The 23,889-nt window shown below is 37.5% G+C and overlaps 1 protein-coding gene across 15 annotated transcripts; it reads right to left on the reverse strand.

Annotated features, from left to right (window-relative positions):
* Positions 1-732: 732 nt before the first annotated feature.
* Positions 733-5,429, reverse strand: LOC112744397 (DNA-directed RNA polymerase I subunit 1). 15 transcript variants are annotated; one of them, XM_025794006.3, is made up of 6 exons: positions 4,771-5,419; positions 3,287-3,380; positions 2,940-3,110; positions 2,290-2,449; positions 1,841-1,893; positions 733-1,105 (listed from the first exon to the last, which is right to left on the reverse strand). In XM_025794006.3, the coding sequence occupies exons 3-6, from the start codon at positions 3,006-3,008 to the stop codon at positions 1,019-1,021; spliced, it is 369 nt and encodes a 122-aa protein (XP_025649791.1). In that variant the 5' UTR covers positions 3,009-3,110; positions 3,287-3,380; positions 4,771-5,419; the 3' UTR covers positions 733-1,018. The 15 variants fall into 15 exon arrangements, 10 of the variants coding, with proteins under 10 accessions (XP_025649791.1, XP_025649789.1, XP_072071243.1 ...); XM_025794004.3 differs by having other exon boundaries at positions 3,287-3,377; positions 4,771-5,418; XR_011871455.1 differs by having other exon boundaries at positions 2,290-3,110; positions 3,287-4,348; positions 4,771-5,424.
* Positions 5,430-23,889: the final 18,460 nt, after the last annotated feature.

Consider the following 23,889-nt stretch of genomic DNA (forward strand, 5'->3'; position numbering starts at 1 on the left):
TATAATGTTCAATCAATTTATTCCAAAACCAAATTTTTATAAAATGAGTGGGTATAATAATCCTTATATCCCAAGAGGATAATCCATTAATTTTATATCAAATTAAAGATATATACATACTTAAATATACTTAAATATGAGACAATTATAATTTAATAATCTTCTATTAATGCTTCACTACAAGAAAAACACCCATTCAGGTACACTTGAAAAATGTAGCCAAAAGTGAAAAAAAATGATGCCTTAGGCTACGGCTACGCTTTTTGGGGTGATTCCTATTCGGCCGTTGCCTATTCTCAAAGGCTACGCTTTTCTGCACCAAGGGCTACGCTTTTGGCGTTTGGGAATAGGCTACGCTTTTCAAGTGATGCTGTCCAGGACCAAAGGCTACGCTTTTCAGCTTTCGTTCTTCAAGAATAGGCTACGCTTTTCAACCCCTACTGCATCACTTGTAAAGCGTAACCACATTGTATACCATAGCTACTTTTTATAAGCGTAGCCTTAGGTCCCTCTTTTTTTTGTATACTATAGCTACTGTATATAAGTGTAGCCTTAGGTCCCTCATTGTTTTTTTTTATTTTCTATATATATATTCTAATAATTTTTTTTCTAAAACCTAATATTTAGTAATATGATTATATAATCCTATTTTTTTTAATTAAATTAGTCAAAAATTATAAAATAAAAATAAATACATAATAATACCATACAATATTTTTTAAATAATAAAAATTATCCTTTAACAAAATATATTTATAATGAACTAAAAATATTGGGATGATCATAAATGAGTATTCATACATCTCACACTAAATTAAACATACCCATATCAAAATATACATTAGACCACTTAGAATTTACTACTAATAAACTATAAAAAACCAAAATATTGTATCCTACATAAGTATCTTCTAATAAAAATTATTAACCTTCTGATAGAAGAGAAAAAAATCTTGTTCTTTAAATATCTTGTTCAACGGAAGATCGTATTTGGGAGATTTCTGGTTCTTCATCTGCCTCAAATCCCACATACCTGGGAATTCCATTTCATCGTCTTTGGAAATGATATTTTAGAAATAGTAGCAGGCAAATCTTCAGACAGAACCTAACAAGAGTATAATTAATAATCAGCAATGACATTTTCTTACAAAGTGTAATAAAGTAATAAACACAAATAAATCATAGATGAATACATGAGCCAGTGGTCTGAACATATCCTTGTGTATATCTCAAGGGAATTAGCCTGAAATTTTCCTTTTTTGAGTTTTTTAGTCCTCGCTCATTCTATGAATAAGGATACTTCTTTATAAACCTTATACAAATCTAATGCTCCCCTAACATCAAGTCTTTTATTTAAACTGCAGTACACAATTGTATTAACACTTAACAATAAAGACAAGTTCCCTAATAAACTACACAAGATTATTTCCCCTCACATATGTGTAATGTCTAGTGCTTACTCAGAAATTGTATGACACTTGTTCTTCCCTTGTTCTGATGCATTTCCTTATGGAAATGAGGAAACACATTTTTTGGTATTTTATGTTGTGTGTCCTGGCTCTGTGGTCCGGATCTTAAGGGTTGAATTTCTTGGGCATTTTGCTTCAATTTGTTTGAAAAGTTCAGTTGACTCTAAATCATTTTGAAATTATTTTGTTAAATATGTGTTACTATATGGAATTATATATGTGGTCTAGAATCAAAGCTACCTGTAGGTTTAAGGAAAAAGCCACATAAATATTTGATATATTATATTAACCATGGAACTTGCATCCTCGGAAAAAAAAACATTAAACAAACATAGACGGCAAGATTTTTTAAGGATAATGAATAGAAAAACCTCTAAAGAATATCTTGAAAGCTTCACACGAGCATAAACATATTCTGTTTTTCCTGCAATTTCAAGAAGCAAAAGTAGCATATTAACAGGAAAACTGACTGGAAATTTAAATTGGGAGAGAAAGCATAATCTAATATCATAAAGTTTCCTTTCCATAAAAGCAGCAAATGATGATGCATCAAGCCAATAAATTTTTCTGCATTATGAACTAGTGGCTATGCAAATGTATCGTCACGAAACCATTTATCACAAAGCATGAATTACCATAAGTCTATTTTTTGCCTTGTGCTGAAATTCTATCTCGTTTTTTGGAAGAATGGGGGCAACAAGAATCAAACAAGAATCTAAAGATATTTATAAAATATATTACCCAACTACACCCAGGTCTGCATGTTACAACTAAAAAAAGAAACCAAAACAAAACAAAACAAAACAGCATAAATTCTCACCAGAAGTGTTACTGGTAAAGAGCACATTTACAGATTGCTGAAGTTCCACCCACCTGGCTAAAACCATCGAGGGATCCTCCTTGTTTAGATGGGCATCCCCTAATCTTATGTTAGACTGCAGAATCTTACTCAACAAATCAGTATGAGCATGCTCCGATACCTACAAACACAATTGCCCAAGTCCAAGTCAATAAGGTGAATGTAGAATAAAAAAGATAGTCAAGTATTCACAAAACAATGAAAGGACTAAAAAGGAGTAGTTATACTTTGAATGCCAGCAATTTACAAGCCTTATCCCATTAAATGAGATTAGCTAAATTGAAAGGGTAAGTGTGTTCACATTACCTTTACATCCTGCTGGCTTGCTTTCCTAAGAATGGCCCGCATGAGTCATGATAGAATTTTCTAACAAAAATCCTTCATTTTCCAATCTATATATATCTGCTAACAATTTCATAAGTACATTTTTCCTACATTTATATCCCACAACAATTTCAAATTCAGAGTACTTCCCTAAACCTATACCTTGCATTGACAAACTTTGGAAATATTCCACACTCCACAGTAGAAGCAAGAACATGGAGTACAAACAAAGAAGATAGAGAAATAGTACAACTCGTTAACAGTCTTTATTTATTATTCACACTTACCATATCACCTCCTTTAGTGGGAGGGCGGAATTTGATTGGTGGAACAAAAATATTCTCAAGAAAGAACATTGAGTGACCTGCTTTCTTTCCATATCCCTGACCTTGAATATCATTAATATAGGAACAGAGTCGAACCTCATTTTTTCACAAAAGTTCTAACGTCATTTTAACCTGTAATTTGAATAGAATTAATATATGATTCTAAATTTTCCAACAGCATGTGAAACTTTTCAGTGTCCGGCTAACACTTTACATTGAGGTTAATTCAATATTTGGAAGAAACTAACTTGATATAGAAAGGACCAGAAAATCGATTTTGCTCAGCAAGCTTGTAAGACAACTTGTACCTTTTTGAATCACTTTTCTTGGTCCCAGCAGAGTTGATATCCTCTTCATATGTTGTATCCCTGTCATCGGTTATAGTCTCACTTGCCAAACCTGCTGGTACTTAGTTTCCAATGAGAGAATAACACTAATAACAACTACAAACCCTAACAAAGCAAGATGCAAAATAATAAAGCAAAATGCAAAATAAAAAAGTAAACTCTAACATAGTAAGAAGCAGAAATTACACAAGATTGTAAAACCCCAAATATCAGAACAACAAATCCTCAAAAAAAAAAATTACAAAACCAGATAAACCAGGCTGCAAAAAAAATTGGAAGTTGCTACCGTTTCTCTATTAATGGTGGCATGAGAATGTCAAGATAAACCAGGCTGCAAAACATATTGATAAACCTAAAAACAATTGAATTTCAATAAACTAAGTAGGATTCTGTCTCAGATAAGCAGAGACTAATAACTTCTCAACCATGTTGCATTTCGTATCATAGTTTTTTTTATCTTTCTTTCAACTGTTTAAAGTAGTTTGAATGCTTTTAAACTTGATAACACCATTCAGCAGGCGTATATATAAGGAAGTAGGTCACGAAGATGAAAAAATTGTAATTTGTAATTTTCCACTAATGATAATAAGTATGACTTAGTGCTAAAGCTAATAGCATCACTATCATAGAGGTTTAGTCAACATTAAAATAGAGCATATGGGAATAGAAAGATCTGGCAACAGTTCAAGAAAAATTGATAGACCTACTACAATAATTTAATTTCTAACTTATATCATATTAGTCAGAAAATTCTCTATCACACTAATTTATTCATTGATTCTAAGAAAGGAAAACTATATTCATGAAACACAACAGAATAGTTATAAATTGCTACCTACGATATCCTCAATTAGTTCTTCAACAGAATTCAAAGAAGAACACCATTAAGGACAGCTTTTCCAGCCATATTCTTCATCTATTTCACCTTCTTGTGCACCACACTATCTTTGTCCATCAACTGTTTCAGCCCTTTCTCTCTATGCATATATAAGTAGAACCATATACTTTGCTCTCTTGTGACCTCTAATTAAAGAACCATATACTACTTTTAATTTCTATGCAGAAGAACTATTCAATGATTTTTTCTGTACAGAAGAAACTTTGATTCATAGAATTATTCGTGACAGAAATATATTAAGAAATCTCGATTTTCTTGTCTTACCGGAGGCAATTAAGGAAGCAATAAAGAATCATAACCAATTAGTTCCATGTGATGGCAGTGACTGCATTTCATTTTTCTATTACCCAAACAAGTATGGTTTAGAACAACAAGCAACCTCTACTCAATTCAGATTTCAGTAAACAACAACTGAATCACTTGAACTAAACCAAACTTCAGATTTCACGGATAACAGGCAATTAGTGTACAAAACCCCCTAAATTAAAAACCCTAAATCGGAACCCTAAACCTCCAATTTCATAACCAAATGAAAATCTATACACACCTTCTCGATGATGGTGAGCAGAGAGAACGATGATGCTAGGCGCGCGGCGACGGTCGGCACAGAGACAACAAGAGTGAGATGCAACGGTGAGAGCAGAGACAACTTGGTTGAGCGGCGACAGTGAGTGCAGATACGACGATGGTGACCAGTGATGGTGAGAGCAGAGACTACGAAGGTAGATGAACGGTCTGGGTGGCGCGCTACGATCTGTGCAAGAGGGCGACTTAGCTTCGATTGACAGTCAGTGGTTAGTGGTTAGTGGGGGTGGTGTGTGGCGGTGAGTGGTGAGTGGGGGTCAGTGGTTAGCTTCGATTCACGATGATGAGTCAGTGGTGAGTGGTGAGTGAGGGTTTTCTGAGGGTGATGATGAGTGAGCTGAGGGTGATGATGAGTGAGCTGAGGGTGAGTGGTGAGTGGGGGTCAGTGGTTAGCTTCGATTCGCGATGATGAGTCAGTGGTGAGTGGTGAGTGAGGGTTTTCTGAGGGTGATGATGAGCGATCTGAGCAAGGGTGATGATGAGTGAGCTGAGGGTGATGACGATGAGGGTTTTCTTCTCTTTGTGAGCTGAGTGTGAAATGGTTTTCTTTGTGAGCTGAGTGTGAGCAGATTTTTTTTTTTTTTTGTGAAAGGTGAAATGGTTTTCTTCTCTTAGAGGGAAATTTTTCATTAAGTGTGAACTGGATAAAAAGTTAAGAGGGAAAAAATTTACAAGTGTTAAAGAGGAAAAAATTTGACAAGTATTAAGTTTTTAGTTCTAGATACATTAGGCATCACTTTTAAAATGCACCCAAAACTTAATAAATAGGCTACTTTCTAAAAGCGTTCCCTTTGATACGAAAAGTGAATCCATAGGTATCAATCTACGGCTACGCTTTATAAGTGATTTCTATAATACCTAAGGCTACACTTTTTAAATGATGCCACAATTGTGTATCCTTTTCTCTTATAAAAAGGCAACACGGAGAAAAGCGTAGCCTATTCTATGAATAGGCTACGCTTTTCAAATGTAGCTTAAAAAAAGTGTGGCTGAATGGGTATTTTTCTTGTAGTGCTTTAAAATAAAACAGTTGTTTATTATGTAAACTAAATGCGAAATCGGTCTCATATAAAATATATATATATATATATATATATATATATATATATATATTGTTACGGTGGGTAACCGGAGATTAATGGGCTGGATGGCGTTGGTTGGCCCAAACGTATGAAGGAGGTGGCGTTCGAGTGGACCTGGTACTCGGTGTTCCTCCGTCCGACTTGTACGTGAGAAAGAATGGGGGGGGGTGGTACCTGCAAAGACACTCCGATGCCTAAGTTAGCAAGAGTGTGAGCAGGTTAGAAAGTATATTGGAACTTAGAGATACCTGAGTGGTGTCAGTGTATTTATAGTGGTGAACCAATAACCACCGCTGAAGTAGTGCCACCTTTTTAGGCGGATAACCGTTCCCATATCTTAGGGAGGTTAAGATATGGCTCTATGAAGTGGTTAGAGAGTTTCTAGGGGCAGTTACTCATTCGAATGAGTGTTAACTGCCAGCTGACCCTCGTATCCGACTTCTTTGGAGCAGGTCGTGTTCAGTACCGACTTCTGGGGATGAAGGCTGGTACTGGGTGAGGGCCAACCCTTTGGGTTGGGCCTTTTTGCTTGGATCCTGGACCTTTATTATTGGGCCAGGGTATGAACAGTGCCCCTACTCGAGCCCAATTTCTTTTTAGGATTTGGGTTCGAGTATTCAACTCGGGGTCGTAGCCGATTTGCAAGAAGACCGACGTGATGGTTTAAGAACCGACGTGATTTTTCTTGACCTTTCGGTTCTGACAGTTACGTCTAATCAAGCGTCGTGTCCGTTAGGGGTGTGCGTAGGGATTTAATGGCCTTGGTAACGGTGCATCTTCATTAATGATTGCCCCAATTTTACCGTTATGCCCCTAACGTTCTTATAAATACTTTCCCTCTCTTTCGTTGTTTCGTTTCTGCAATCTTTCAAATTTCCCTTGCATTCGTTCGTGCTGCATTCTTGCATTTCGAAGGCTTTTACTTCCTCCAGTCTTGATTTCAGACTTAAAGGTTAGATTTTTTCCCCTTCTGTAACATGCTTTCTATTTGCGTGCCTTTATTTTGTAGGTAGGCTAGTTTGTAGGCTTTAGTTCCGTACCCCCTCCCTTTAGAGACCGTGTGTTGATTTTCCTTTTCTTTTTGTAGGTTTCTTGTCACCCTTTTTAAGAAAAGAAAATGGCTTCCGTAGATGTTCTTTCTCAGTGGGTTGATGTCACGGTCCTAGGGGAGGAGCCTTCAGTCGATACCGAGTTTCTCACCCACCTTCGTACTCATCATAGAATTTGTACTTCTGAAGAGGATGAGCCGAAGTACGAGTTGGTAGTCCCGGGTCCAGAAGACCGGGTTTGCTTCGGGAGGGCCGACGAGACGGCCCCTCATTTCTTTTTTATGTATGAGAGTATGGTCACCCGTTTGGGCGTTTTTCTTCCATTTTCAGAGTTTGAAATGTCTGTGTTACGTCATTGCCGGGTTGCTCCCACCCAGCTTCACCCCAACTCTTGGGGTTTTTTGAAAATTTACCAATTTATCAGCCAGGCCTTAGAGTTCCTGACTTCTCTGAGGATTTTCTTCTATCTCTTCCATATGACCAAGCCCTTCAGTGGGCTAAATAATAAGCAACAGTGGGTGTCCTTCCGGGCCATACAAGGTCGGAGGCTTTTTACCCTTTTTGACGAATCCTTTCACGATTTTAAAAACTATTTTTTCAAAGTTCAAGCAGTAGAGGGTCACCACCCATTTTTCCTGGATGACAATTCTTCCCCCCGCTTTCCTTTATACTGGTTGGAGGCCTCCCCTTGTGAAAAATATGGTCTTGACGACCTGGATGAGGTGGAGGCAGCCATTGTGGGGTTCCTCCGAGAAGTGTGGGGGAGGGCCCCATACTTGGATACTAAAAAATTTCTCCAGGGGTCGCCGGCCTTTGTCCAGTCACAACTAGGTAGCTTTTGGCATTTTTCTCACTTATTTCCGACTTGCAATTTCTTTTACCGACTTGTCTGACTTTTAGCTACCAATTTGTTTTTGCAGAGATGGCAAAGAAAAACGCTCAAGAGTCTTACCAGAGGGTTCAGGAAGCCAAGGCAAAGTCTCGTGCCAGATCTGGTGGTGCTAGGGCGGTTGTCTCTCCTCCTCCTCCTCCTCGGAACGTTGGGACTCCCTCCCAACCTATTGTAATTTCTTCCTCTGCTTCCTCTCTGCCACCCCCTTCTGTCCGACCTACTCCTGAACCAGAGCCGAAGAAGCGCAAGACCTTAGAGTCTGGCGCTTCTGGTGAGGCGGACGCTCTTGCGTTCGTCCGAAAGAACATTTATCCTCATGCTCGTATGAGTATGGATGATGTTTCTATTCGGCACTACCTCACCACTGTGGTTGAGGAGAGTCTCAAGACGGCGGGGGTTTGTGGCAAACTCTTAGATATATTTGAGAAGACTCCTATCAGCTCTTTAGGGACGACCTCGAGGGTCGAGGAGCTGGAAGGCAGGCTTCGCATATATCAGGAGCATGAGAGGGAGTTGGAGGGGAAAGTCGCCAAGCTGAAGGAGGAGAGGGACAGCCTCCAGGAGAAGGAGAAGAAGTTGCAAGCCCAATGCAACATGGAGGTGGATTTGAGGAAAGCAGTGCAAGCCAGCTACAGCAGTTTATTTGCTGATCTTGTGTCTGTAAAGAATGACTTGCTGAATACTCGGAAGGCCTATACCGAGTTGGAGGACTCTATTGCGGATGGTGCTGATGAGGCTTGGAGGGTTTTTAAGGAGCAGGTCGGAGTTATTGCTCCTGACTTGGACCTTTCTCCTTTGGACCCTGATAAGATTGTTATTGATGGTGCCATCGTGGATCCTCCTGTCCCCGTGGTGGAGTCTGAGTCTGATTTGAAGACTCGGGGGCAGAGGATCATAGAGTCCCCTCCTCGCTCTAAGGACGCTCCGAGTTCTTCTACTGCTCCTCCGACTTTCTCTCCAACTCCTGGTCCTGGTGGTGGTGATCCTTCTACTCCTCTTGCAAAGAAGTGATTTTGTTGGTTATTGGGGGTCCGGCCTGTGGACCCCCCCCCCCTTTTTAAACTCTTTATATTTATTTGTTGATGTTTGAACAATTTTTGGCCTTTTAAGGCCGTAAACAAAACAATTTATGATACCCTTTTTTAATAAGGGTTTAATTTAGCGTTTTAAATAAATGCCCTTTTTGGATAAGGGTTTTGAGTTACCTTATGCGCGCATGCTTTTCTGTTCGTGGTTCTTTTGACTCTTTGATCTTTTCTGGAAAAAATCTTTTCTTTGGGGCTTGCCTGCTTTTCTGAATCTCCTTGATCCTCATGGCAGCCTTACAATTTTTTCTTAGTTTTTTCCTATCTCTTTTGTTATTCCTTGTACTCAATTTTGTTTTATTGAGTTTTTCGTGACTTAGGCTACTTTTGCGATTCATTTTAATTTTACTCGGTTTCGCATTCCGACTTATGAGTCGGACTGCTCCCGAGTTTATCATGATCGACTTCTATAGCCTCTTTACGCCGACTTGTACCTCGTCGTTTTATCCTGACGACCATCTAGGTCGGTTCATGGGATTTTCACGTTTTGTCGAGCTTAAATCGGCGTGTTTCGTAGAAAGAGAATAAAAAGGGAATTTAAAAGAGATATTTAAAATGAAAGAGATCTTTATTAATTGAGGAGGTACCTTATTGCTACTAAGGGCTTTTGATTATTTATTTTCCCTTAGCCCCTACTATGATGCCTCGTTAAAAACCCTTTTCAGAAAAAACCCTTTGATTTTGGGAAAAAATCATGAAATTGGGAAAAGAGTACATCAGGGAGTAGGGTTCGCTTTTAGCTGTAGTACCTTTTCATATTACAAGCATGCCATGATCTTGGTAACTCGTTGCCGTCGAAGTCGGTTACCCTATAATAGCCCTTTCCTAAGACCTCGTTGATCTTGTATGGTCCTTTTCAATTAGCAGCGAGCTTTCCTTCCCCTGATTTGTTGACTCCAATATCGTTTCTGATTAGGACCAAGTCATCTGGGGTGAAACTCCTTCGAATGACTTTTTTGTTGTATCTCGCGGTCATCCTATGCTTCAACGCTGCTTCTCTTATCTGGGCTTCTTCTTGGATTTCGGGGAGCAAGTCGAGCTCCTCTTTGTACCCCTGTATATTCCCGATCTCGTCGTGGAAAATCACTCTTGGGCTTTGCTCATTGACCTCTATTGGGATCATGGCTTCTACGCCATAAACTAGTCGGAAGGGTGTTTCTCCAGTGGCGGATTGGGGGGTTGTTCTGTAAGCCCATAGTACTTGTTGGAGCTCTTCAGCCCAAGCTCCTTTCGCATCTTGTAATCTTTTCTTCAGCCCTGCCAATATGACTTTGTTGGCTGCTTCGGCTTGCCCATTGGCTTGTGGGTGTTCCACTGAGGTGAACTGGTGTTTGATGTTCATACTGGTTACTAGGCTTCTAAAGGTGGAGTCGGTGAACTGGGTTCCGTTATCTGTGGTAATGGAATAAGGTATCCCATACCTTGTGATTATATTTTTGTAGAGGAACCTCCGACTTCTTTGTGCAGTGATGGTGGCCAGTGGTTCTGCTTCTATCCACTTTGTGAAATAATCTATTCCCACTATTAGGTATTTGACTTGTCCTGGCGCCTGGGGAAAAGGACCTAACAAATCCATTCCCCATTTTGCAAAGGGCCATGGGGAGGTGATACTGATGAGCTCCTCTGGGGGGGCCACATGGAAATTTGCATGCATTTGACACGGTTGGCATTTTTTCACAAAGTCTGTGGCATCTTTCTGCAAGGTTGGCCAGTAGAATCCAGCTCAGATCACCTTTCTGGCTAATGACCTTGCTCCGAGATGGTTCCCGCAGATTCCACTATGTACCTCCTCTAATACCTCGGTGGCTCTTGAGGTCGGTACACACTTTAACAATGGTGTTGATATCCCCCTTCTATAGAGAATATTTTTCACCAAGGTATAGTGTTGTGCTTCCCTTCGGATTTTCTTGGCCTCCTTTTCCTCCTTTGGGAGGATGTCGAATTTCAGGGATTCGACCAAGGGGTTCATCCATCCGAGGTTTAATCCGACCACTTCAAAGACTTCTTGTTTGTCTTCCATTTTTACCACTGAAGGTTCCTGGAGAGTTTCTTGGATCAGGCTTCTGTTATTTCCCCCTGGCTTGGTACTTGCTAACTTGGATAGGGCGTCTGCTCTGCTATTTAGGTCCCGAGTTATGTGCGTGACCTCGGTTTCTGCAAAACGCCCGAGGTGATCCAGAGTTTTTTCCAAGTATCTCTTCATATTTGGGTCTTTTGCCTGATACTCTCCACTTATTTGGGAGGTCACCACTTGAGAGTCACTGTATATCATTACCTTCGTGGCACCGACTTCTTCTGCCAGCTTCAATCCTGCAATCAAGGCTTCATATTCTGCCTGATTATTTGAAGCTGGGAACTCGAACTTGAGGGAGACCTCTATCTGGGTTCCCCTTTCATCTACCAATATTATGCCTGCGCCGCTTCCTGTTTTATTGGAGGATCCATCTACGTAGAGTTCCCATGTAGTTGGTTTATCCTCTTGATCCCCTGCATATTCTGCAATGGAGTCGGCGAGGCACTGGGCCTTAATCGACGTCCGAGTTTCGTACTTCAAGTCGAACTCGGAGAGCTCTATTGCCCATTGAACCATTCTTCCTGCAACATCCGTCTTTTGGAGGATTTGCTTCATGGGTTGGTTCGTGCGGACTCTTATTGTGTGAGCTTGAAAGTAAGGCCGTAGCCTTCGAGAGGCTATTACTAAGGAGTAGGCAAACTTCTCTAATTTGTGATACCTTAACTCAGGGCCCTGTAGAACTTTACTGATGAAATAGATTGGGTGTTGACCGTCCTCGTCTTCTCTTATCAAGGCTGCTGAGACAGCCTTGTCTGCCACGGATAGGTATAGGACGAGGTCTTTTCCGGCTACAGGTCGGGTCAAAATAGGAGGTTGGCTCAAAAACTTTTTGAACTCCTGGAACGCCTCCTCGCATTCGGGAGTCCATTCAAACTGGTGTCCCTTTCTCAATAGGGAGAACAGTGGAAGGGATCTTAGCGCTGATCCTGCCAAAAATCTGGAGAGAGCTGCTAGTCGGCCATTCAGCTGTTGGACCTCTCTCAAACAAGTCGGGCTTTTCATTTCTAGGATAGCTCTACACTTGTCGGGATTGGCTTCGATCCCTCTTTGTGTTAGCATGAATCCTAGAAATTTTCCTGCCTCCACCGCGAAGGCGCACTTTGCAGGATTTAGTCTCATCCCGTGCAACCTTATGGTGTCAAAGACTTGTGAAAGGTCAGACAAGAGGTCGACTTCTTTGTTGGTCTTTACCAGCATATCGTCGACGTACGCTTCCATTAAGCTCCCTAAGTGAGGGGCAAACACCTTATTCATCAGCCTCTGATATGTGGCCCCTGCATTTTTCAATCCAAATGGCATGACCACGTAGCAAAAGTTAGCTCTGGGCGTGATGAATGATGTTTTTTCCTGGTCTGGTTCATACATCGGGATTTGGTTATATCCTGAGTAGGCGTCCATGAACGACAAGTATTGATACCCCGAGCTAGAGTCTACTAGGGCGTCAATGCTTGGTAGTGGATAAGGGTCCTTGGGACATGCCTTATTTAAGTCGGTATAGTCGATGCACATTCTCCATTTACCATTTTGTTTTTTGACTAGCACTACATTGGCTAGCCATGTTGGATACTTGACTTCTCTGATGAAACCGGCTTCTAGGAGCGCTTGTACTTGCTCCTCTACTATTAGAGCTCGCTCTGGGACGAGCTTGCGTCTTCGTTGTTGTACAGGTCGAGATCCTGAGTAGACCGAAAGCTTGTGGGACATGAGCTCGGGATCTATCCCAGGCATGTCGGAGGCCTTCCAGGCGAAGAGATCGGAATTATCTCTTAGGAGCTTGGTCAACCCTTGTCTTAGGGTTTCCCCTAGGTTGGCTCCTATGTGAGTGTTTTTTCCTTCCTCTTCGCCGACCTGAATTTCCTCGGTTTTTCCCCCGGGCTGGGGTCGCAGCTCATCTTTAATCCTTGCTCCACCGAGCTCTATTATGTGAACTTCTTTGCCTTTTCCTCTCAGGTTTAGGCTTTCATTGTAGCATTTTCTTGCCAGCTTCTGATCTTCCCTCACCGTTGCTATCCCCGCTGAGGTCGGGAATTTCATGCAGAGGTGGGGCGTCGATACCACCGCTCTGAGTCGATTAAGGGTAGCTCTGCCGATTAAAGCATTATAGGCCGACCCCACGTCGATGACTATGAAGTCTATACTCAGAGTCTTTGATTTCTCCCCCTTTCCAAAGGTGGTGTGGAGGGGCAAAAATCCTAGTGGCTTTATTGGCGTGTCGCCTAATCCGTACAAGGTGTCGGGGTAGGCTCTTAACTCTTTCTCATCTAACCCTAGTTTGTCAAAAGCGGGCTTGAAGAGGATGTCCGCTGAGCTTCCTTGGTCTACTAGTGTTCTGTGTAGATGGGCATTTGCCAGGATCATGGTGATTACCACTGGGTCGTTGTGCCCAGGGATTATTCCTCGCCCATCTTCCTTTGTGAATGAAATGGTTGGAAGGTCGGAGGACCCCTCTTCGACCTGGTAAATTCTCTTGAGATGTCTTTTACGAGAGGATTTTGTGAGTCCCCCTCCCGCAAACCCTCATGAGATCATATGGATATGTCTCTCCGGAGTTTGTGGTGGTGGGTCTCTTCTATCCATATCATCTCGCTTTCTTTTTCCATGACTGTCCGACCTTTCTATGAGATATCTGTTAAGCCGACCTTCTCTGGCCAGTTTTTCTATCACATTTTTAAGGTCGTAACAGTCGTTTGTGGAGTGCCCATATATTTTATGGTACTCACAGTAATCACCGCGGCTCCCTCCTCTTTTATTTTTAATGGGCCTGGGAGGAGGCAGCCTTTCGGTATTGCAAATTTCTCTGTATACATCCACTATAGGAACTTTCAGTGGAGTATAAGAGTGATATTTTCTTGGCCTATCGAGGCCGAGTTCTTCCTTCTTCTTAGCTTCCCTCTCCCTCTCTTTCGTTGAGGGAGGGTGACCAGGTCGCCAACTCGGGTCTCTTAGCCTAGCATTTTCTTCCATATTGATGTACTTTTCAGCTCTTTCCTGTACATCACTTAAAGAGGCGGGGTGTCTTTTTGATATGGACTGTGAGAAGGGACCTTCTCTAAGACCATTGACTAGCCCCATGATGACTGCTTCGGTGGGCAGGTCTTGAATCTCCAAACATGCTTTGTTGAACCTTTCCATATAGGTCCGTAAGGATTCCCCGACCTCCTGTTTTATTCCCAGGAGACTTGGTGCATGTTTTACTTTGTCTTTCTGGATGGAGAACCTCATCAAGAACTTTCTTGAGAGGTCTTCAAAACTGGTAATTGACCTCGGAGGGAGGCTGTCGAACCACTTCATCGCTGCTTTTGACAAGGTTGTTGGAAAAGCTTTGCATCGCGTAGCGTCAGAAGCGTCAGCCAGATACATCCGACTTTTAAAGTTGCTTAGATGATGTTTTGGATCAGTGGTTCCGTCGTAGAGGTCCATATCGGGGCTTCTAAAGTTTCTCGGAACTTTTGCCCTCATTATGTCCTCGCTAAAAGGATCTTTCTCCCCCAAGGGCGAATCTTCTCTACCGTCGTGGGAGTTCTGACCTTTGAGGGAGGATTCTAACTTTAAGAGTTTTCTTTCTAACTCTTTTCGTCGCTCCATCTCCTCTTTTAGGTTCTTTTCGGTTTCCTTTTGTCGTTCCCGTTCCTGTTCTAGCTGCTCGAGGCGACTGTGGACTAATCCCATGAGCTCAATTGCATGGGATGGTCCTTCTTTTTCTGATTCGCGCCCCTCCAAGGAATTTACCTTTGGGTTTTTGATTCTGGAGGTGCCTTCCCTGTGTTGATCGTTGGCTTCCTGGTGAAGGGTCTGGTCTGCCTCATTGTTTCCAGTGTTCAGATTCTCTTGTTCAGAATCTGTCTCCACATGACCCTCTTCAGGGGATCTATCCGCCATTACTGGTTGATCTCTCGGGTCTCCGGCAACGGCGCCAATGTTACGGTGAGTAACCGGAGATTAATGGGCTGGATGGCGTTGGTTGGCCCAAACGTATGAAGGAGGTGGCGTTCGAGTGGACCTGGTACTCGGTGTTCCTCCGTCCGACTTGTACGTGAGAACGAATGGGGGGGGTGGTACCTGCAAAGACACTCCGATGCCTAAGTTAGCAAGAGTGTGAGCAGGTTAGAGAGTATATTGGAACTTAGAGATACCTGAGTGGTGTCAGTGTATTTATAGTGGTGAACCAATAACCACCGCTGAAGTAGTGCCACCTTTTTAGGCGGATAACCGTTCCCATATCTTAGGGGGGTTAAGATATGGCTCTATGAAGTGGTTAGAGAGTTTCTAGGGGCAGTTACTCATTCGAATGAGTGTTATCTGCCAGCTGACCCTCGTATCCGACTTCTTTGGAGCAGGTCGTGTTCAGTACCGACTTATGGGGATGAAGACTGGTACTAGGTGAGGGCCAACCCTTTGGGTTTGGTTTTTTTGCTTGGATCCTGGATCTTTATTATTGGGCAACATATATATATATATATATATATATATATATATATATATATATATATATATATATATATATATATACCTTAATGAAAAAATCAAATAATAATAATCCATATATAAATATTCATAATGGTAATACACGTCTATATATATATATATATATATATATATATATAAAGAATTGCAATCACGGCATTAGCACAAAAGAATATCAATCTTTACGTTTGTGCAACAGAAACAATTACATGTGACGCACACACAAAATATATATGTTAAAGTTAAATGTATTACATGCGGACAATAATAAAGAATCACAAAGACATGATTTACAATTTTACTGTACAGCAACATTGAACGTAGACGCATATATACGCATATATCGATCCAAAATAAAAAATGAAATATTTTCAATGATTAAATTATGAATGGTTCTGATATCACTTGTTGGAATAAATTAATTTCAAAATTTCAGATCATCCATATTGAATCATAAAAAAATATAATATAATGCGGAAGCGTATCTTTACTCATAACAATTAGAAATTGATAGAAGAATTTGGATCTTGTGGTTCTTTCGATCTTCCTCAACCAAAGCCTTCTGTATTCTTAGGCGGCTGAACTGCAATTCTTTTAATGGAAAAAGAACAACAAATGCGGCTTTGGTATATTGGGGACCGAAACCCTGAAGGCCTATTTATATTTGAGCATGGCACCCATTAAACCCTCAAATCCAAATAAAATAGTATCTAAAGTCCAAAATATAATATATCTAAAATCCAAAAAGATAATTATCTAAGGAACAAAAGATAATATCTGATTTTATTCTCATTTAATTCCAAATCAAAAGTAATAATGACTTATTCAATTTAGCATTTATAACAATAAATGAGATCACCATTATATAAATCATTTAATTTGAAATAATATAATTTATGATTATAATTAATATATGTATTGCCCACCAATAAATTAAAAAATTAAATAATTTTCTAAATTAAATAATTTCCTAAATTAAATAATTTCTTAACAGTGATCCCATTGACAATATAAAGCATAGGAGATAGTAATATTTTGCTTAATGCCCTAAACTTTTTTAAGAAATTTGACAGTTGATACAATGCATTTTGTCTTCTTTCGAAGTTGACATGAATAATGCAATAGTTTTGATTATTACATTAAGCAGCAAATTAAAGAGCATTAACTATTTAAAAAGATGTGGTGGTAACGTGTTTGTATATATATCCAAGTGGAAGATGAAAACAACTCGGAATGGAAAGAAGAATTGCACGAACATACATATATATACACAACACATTCCATGTGTCAATAATTTAATTAGTCAAAAATAATTAAAATTTATCTTATTTAATATTTATAAATTATTATTAAAATTAATAAATATTAAATATAATAAAACAAGTTTAATTTTTTTTTTTTTTTTAGTCTTTCAAGCATTATCGAATACTACAGTAGTGTAGTATGCCTCATCTAAATTTAAAGCTATTGTACTAATTAATACACAACACATTCCATATGCAAATAATTGTTTCCTTCATCACCACTCATATATAACATAACCAAAGCGAGCATAAAGAAATAAGTGTTAGAGCTAGAATAATCACGAAGATGTGGCATTACTTCCCTAAATATATAGGTCTTAACCAAATGGTGGTTGTTCAATATAATGCGTCATGATAGAGATATATAAGTCTAGGATTTATCGTTTAAGTTTAAAGTATAAATCGAATTTATTTCGTTTTAGAATTAAATTCAAATTTTATGTTAATCATTTTGCAATGCTATTTAAGCAATTGTGATTATATCTATATATTCTCGAATCAACTTAACTTTTTTTTACGAAGTGATTTTATGATATAATATCAAAATTTATTTGATTTAATGTTATTGGACCACTTATATTTAATTATTCTATACTTAAGAATGATACAATATTATTAATTATTTTTTAATTATTTTACATATATATTATATATATTATATATATATTGAGATGAGTATTATTTAAACTAAACTCGCCCTGCTTAAGATCTTGTCTCATGCGGATAGGGTTGGGGTGGTAATCTGCGGATTCGAGTAGTGTTGGTATTCTTACATGAAAGAGGTGTATTACAAATCTCACAACGCTTAAAGATAAAGTATTTAGATAGGCTATAAATATGAGACATTTCTTATTTTATAAGCTAGTTTTTGAAATTGCGTTAAGCCTATTCAATCTCAATTCTAATATGATTTCAGAGTTTTTATGACTTAAAAGTTTTGAATTTAATCCTTGTTGATTAAAAAAAATTTAGTATAAGACAATAAAAAAAGAAAAAAAATCTATATAAAAAATCACATAAATCTAAAAAGAGAATATTGTTTGAGGGGATATGTCAGAAATATAGTTCATGTGATAATCTATTTAATCTAATGTTGTTGGATCACCTACCTATAAATATATTTACATTCCGACAGTCATTCTTAAGTGTGAACGAAGTGTATTATAATTCACACTTTACTCAAAAATAAAATTTTTAGATAACTTATAAATGTGAGATATCTCTTAACTTATTTCATGAATTAATTATTGGAATTATATACTCAAACCACTCGATCTCAATTCTAATAAGAACTATATTTTGTTAGAGTTGTAATTGATTTATCTATAAACAATAAACTTTGATATGAGTGGTATATTTGAATTTAACTAACCTTTCATTCACAATACTTTTAAATATTAGTCTTTTGCTACTGAAAGAATCTTGGTATGAATCAATGCTGTAGAATTATCCAGAACCAATATTGAAGATCGAATAAAATGGTGATGATTGAATATTGCTGAATGATTCTATATTGTTAAAGATTGAGTGAAAGAATGTTGAAATACACTTCAAGCCATTGTGTCCTTATATCACTACAAAAAAAGGGTTAAAATGGCGGTTTTTTAAGGTAATTACGGCGGTTACAACTGTTATTATTGTCGAAAATGGCGCCTCCAAGAAACGCCGGAATTCTGGGCGCCATTCTGGTTATTACGGCGGTTTTTGGGCGGTTAAAATGGCGGTTTTTAACCGCCATTTTAACCAAATAAAACGGCGGTTTTGTTGTTGTTTAAAATGGCGGTTTGTAACCGCCGTTTTTACCTGGGTTTAATGGTATCCTCCTCGTTTAAAATGGCATTTGTAACCGCCATTTTTACCTGGGTTTAATGGCATCCTTCTCGTTAAAAATGGCGTTTATAACCGCCGTTTTTACTTGTATTTAATGGCATCCTTTTCGTTTAAAATGACATTTCTAAACGCCGTTTTTACCAGGGTTTAATGGCATCCTTTTCGTTTAAAATGGCATTTTTTAACTGTTGTTTTTACCGGATAAAAATGATATTTTTTTTATCTTTTAAAAATGCAGTTTTTTACTATTATTTTTATCTTGCTATATAAATAATTTTTTTTATTAAAATTCCAGAATAACAAAATCATAATCCATACACAAAATATTATATAACTCAAAGTATTAAACATAATATATGATTTTTAGTATTACAAATAAAAAATAATGACTCCTATACAAAGTATCAAACTAGGAAATATTGTTAGTTCTATTACATTGGGAGTTTTCTTAGAGATGCTCAACAAATTTGCTACAAATCATTCCAACATTTTCATTGTTCATGTCCGTGTAAATAAATATTACCTGCAAAAGAAAATTGAACGTTAGAAATAAATAGTTGCTCAAATAAATAGCAAATTACCAGCATTTTGAAGAATTAAAAACTAAACCAACAGTCTCACAAGAGGGACTAGATATTAAAATATTTATTCATTAAAAATATATATATTTATATTCTAAAGGTAAGAAAATTATTCTTGTATGCACATTTTGATTTTTTTAGTCAACTCATCATCATCCTCAAGATTTCTATCTAGGCCTCCATTTGCATCTCGTCTCCTTTTTGTAGAATCAGCACTGCCATTGCTGCTTTTATCCAACTTGTAATACTCATTAATAGTATTTTTAATGGTTTCCAGTATCTAATCACCATAATTGCTTACCTTGGCCCTGTGTTAAACAGAAACATCTGTGAATGCCGACTCAGTTAACCAGTACATTTGATTAATTCGTAGAATGAACTTACTTGCTCATGCCATTGAGTTCAAGGAGTTCTTCCTTTGTTCTTGGTACTTTCTTGCTCATCAACTGCAACAGAGAATTACTATATAACAGAAACAGCAGCTCATCAGATGCTTACCATTCAAAGACAAAATTTTAATTGAATTAAACTATTCATAATCCATTACTGCATAAGATTAAATGAGTTATATACAACATTTCAGTATGCTTTAGCTGGAGTATCAATTTGAAATGGTTTAGAGAACCAATCATGGAAGGCTTTTCTATTGTCAAGCTCAGCATCGCACAAAATTGCAAGCTCCTTTGTCTTTTTCAACAAACCGTTCCTTCGCTTCGAGAACGTCACTTGCCTGCTCGTGGAATTGTCGATCCTCCTTATCGCGATCTTCCCTCTCCCCATTGCTCTCAATCAAAACCCTAACTCCTCGATCCAGAATCACCGTTTCTGTTCATCACAGATCAACAACCAAAACTTCAATTTCACCAAGAGTGAAGGAAAAGAAAAGTCAAAAATAGAAAAAAATGAACTAAAAAGACAGCTCAAGGAACAACCAGAAGAGAGTGAAAACTGAAAGCATCGATTCGTCGGAGAACACCGCTGAGAAGATCGTCACCGGATCAGCGCTGGAGAAGATCGTCACACAGATCGTCGTTTCCGATTTCAGTCGCTGGAGAGCGCTGCTGAGAAGATCACTGGAGCAGCTTCACTTTTGTAGGGTTTCACTTTCACCAGAACAGCGTTAAGATTTTTCTTGGGTTTGGGCCTTTTTTTTTTTAATAATGACTTCGATAATGGCGGTTAAAAACCGCCTAAATCCCCAAAAAGTGCAGTTTTAGAAAATTTCATTATGGCAACAGCATAAAATGCCATAATACCTTAATATTATGGAGGTTCTTTAAAACCTCCGTAATATAAATGCCATTTTAAACTCTTTTTTTTGTAGTGTATAGCCTTCTAACAGCATTGGCTAAATAAGGAAAGGAAATTAAACTAATTCTAACTAATTCTGTTACAAACCAGATAATAGAATTTTGAACTCTAACTAAATTCCTTTTTCCTCATTCTCTCTATTAGCTACCCATAAGTGTTAATTATTGGAAATTCAGTTTCCGAAAAGAAGATTAATCATGAATGTTGTCTGTCGATCATGGATAATTATTTGAGAGAAAAAAAAGGTGTGCCCTTTAATACAAATTATTTGAATTCTTAATATATTTAATGTATTAAAAATATAAAAAATAATTTATTTAACAAAATATTTTTTATGATATTCTAACTAGTGTTTTTAGCATTGTTGTCAGATTTGCGAGTTAACTCGTAAATTCGTACGAGTTAACGAATTTAGGTAGTGAAATCGAGTTAATTCAGACACAAACTCGTTCTTGAATAAATTCGAGTAGACTCGACTAGACTCGCATAAACTCGGTCAAATTCATCGCGAGTTTAAGAGCGAGTTTGCGAGTTTGTATTGGGTGCCCATTTTGGCAAAAAACGATGTTGTTTTGACATTTTGGCCAAAAAAAAATAAAATGAAAAAACGCTACCCACTTATCCTAAATCCCTAATTGGCTCGGTGACTCCTTCTTCCCTCACTCTCCGATGTTCTCTCTTTCTCACTCACTCATTGTTCTGACTTCACTCGTTTGCTGTTCATCGACGTTCTCCGCCGGTTGGCGTTGCTGCTCCTTTGACTGCTCAGCTTTGCGCACGGCCCTGCGTCTCACTCTCTGCTCTGCTTCTCGCCTTCTCCTTATCTCGCTCTCTGTTCTCTTTTATGCACGTCGAGCCTCTTTTGTGTCCGCCACACTGCTGTCGAGCCTCTACCGCCTCTATTGATCTACTCTGCTTTGCTGCCATCGTTCACCATTTCTCTACCTACACTGTTGCACGACCTTGCCGCTTCTCTTCCTGCATGACCGCGCCGCTTCACTGCCTTCATTCAGTTATGTTTTTTTAAAAAGATTTTATTGTTGTTACTTGAGTTGATTACTGACTTTCTGAATTTTCTAGCTGTTACTTATTACTAATTTTAATTTTTTAGTTGTTCTGGCCTCTGGAATTATATAAATTATGAATGTTTGAATTATGATCATTGTTAATTCATTTTTTTGAATATCTAAATTCTGATCATTGAAAGCTATTGTAGTTACAAATTTAGTAAATTACAATGTTATTGTGTTTCTGTGTTAGTATATGATATGGTTCAATGTTCATAATTGATTATTTGATTTAGGAAAAGAATTTTTATTTAAGAACAAACTTACTAATTTGATTATTTATTATTGTTGATTTAGGGATAAAATGTTTGAAAATGTTGGTTTAGGGACAAGATGGCGAAGATTAGAATATTAATGTCATGGAAGATGAAGATATTGAAAGATTTCAGTTCGACTTTTAGTTTATTAGGCCATTTACTTGTTATTTTGTTATTTTCTTTTTTTGTGATTGTGTTATTTGAAACTTTGATTGTGTGTAGATTCTATGTTAAACTAGATGCATACTTGTGAAGGATTTGAATGTATGTTCTAAATTATCCGTTATAGTTGTGGTACTATTTTAATTTATTATATGTTTTGAAGTTGAACTTGTTAATTTTGAATGCCTAAATTTGAATATATATATTGTATACGATAAATAGATATATATATATATATATATATATATATTTAAAAATTCATAACAAGTAAACTTGTACGAGTCTACGAGTCGAGTTAAGATCAACTTGACGAATTTATTTAGACTCGCGAATTTAACCTTGGTTTTTAGGATATATGTTAGGAAGGAAACAAAATAGAGATTACAATTTACAATACTCTTAAAATAAGAAAGCAGACAAATTAATCAAATTACCTAATTAATTAAGACAAAACATATTCAATACAACTCATGAAACGCCATTAGTAACTAGTGTTCATGCTCAGAGTCAAATCACTTTAATGATGTCGCATCAGATTGAAACTAAAATGTCGATCACTCTTGAATTATTGAGCATGTCCGTATGATTCAGTCTATATTTCAGATTCGTCTCAACTAAGAGCAGCAACAAGCTAAGGAATGGGACTACGTTTGCTTCAAGTGAACAAGTACGTTAGGTGTTTTTCTACTTTAATTTCTAACGTGTGTAAATGTGTAATTTATTTGAGCAAATTGACCTAGGTTATCTAGCAAGTCGCAAGATAACAATTACGGCAGCAAAGGGTGAAGTGGCGGATAATGTTGCACCAAGTAGTTAAATAAAAATTTGTCATGATACTAATTTTTTAAAAAAAATTTAAATTATTAGGTGTAAGTAATATAAACGATTATATCTCTATAAAAATACAAAAATGAGATATTACAAATTTAATTATATTACAATGAAAAAAAATCACATATATTATTTCTGACAAAATTGAAGGAAAGTTATGGTAAATATACGAATTATATAAAATTTTATTATTTATAGATAAATTAATTATGTTAAAGATATAATTATTTATGTTGTCTCCTCTTATTACTTTAAAGTTTTTAGATGAGTAGTTCACATGACATAAATCAAAATTCTATATCTGAAAAATCTAAAGTTCAATTTTTGGTGAACTCTAAAAAAAAAAGAAAGTTTATGCAAAAATCAAGCAAATCTAAAAGAAACTCTTACTTGAAAGAGAGTATTAGAGATATAACTATTTATGTTATCTTCTCCTATCATATTAATCTTTTGGGAGGAGTGATTTTATGACAAATTACTACTCTAACTATATTAGATCTTGAAAGATCTATCTTAGAGTGCACAACAATAAACTTTGATGAACAAAGAGAAACTAGTGTAAATAAGAAAGAACAGAAGAGAGAAGAAGATTTCTTATTTTGGACTCATAAGTAAAATTGTATATTTTTAATTCATTTATCTATTACACACACACACACACATATATATATATATATATATATATATATAGCTCTGTAACACACAGCTAACTAACACATTAACCACCTGCAGTGTTAGTACTCCCAGTACTTCCAATACCCCTCTCAAAATGAAGGAGGGGTCACTAAGCACCCTCAATTTGTTTCGATGCTTAGTAAAAAATACTATAGAAAAGGGTTTGGTCAGGGTATCTGCTACCTGATCTTGAGAACAAATATGAACGTACAACATATAGATACTTAGTATTTGCCAAATCCTTTATAAAATGCAAATCTAGCTCTAGATATTTACATTGACTATGCAGAATTCGATTGGCTAATAGTAAAGAAGTGCTCTAATTGTCACAGTATATAGTAAGAGTTACTGGGTGAGGTATCTTGAGCTCTCTCAAAATTTTTGGATGGACATGACTCTACTTGTTCTGCTGCAACC

Source organism: Arachis hypogaea, chromosome 14, assembly GCF_003086295.3.
Source record: "Arachis hypogaea cultivar Tifrunner chromosome 14, arahy.Tifrunner.gnm2.J5K5, whole genome shotgun sequence".
In the NCBI taxonomy this organism is placed as follows: Eukaryota; Viridiplantae; Streptophyta; class Magnoliopsida; order Fabales; family Fabaceae; genus Arachis; species Arachis hypogaea.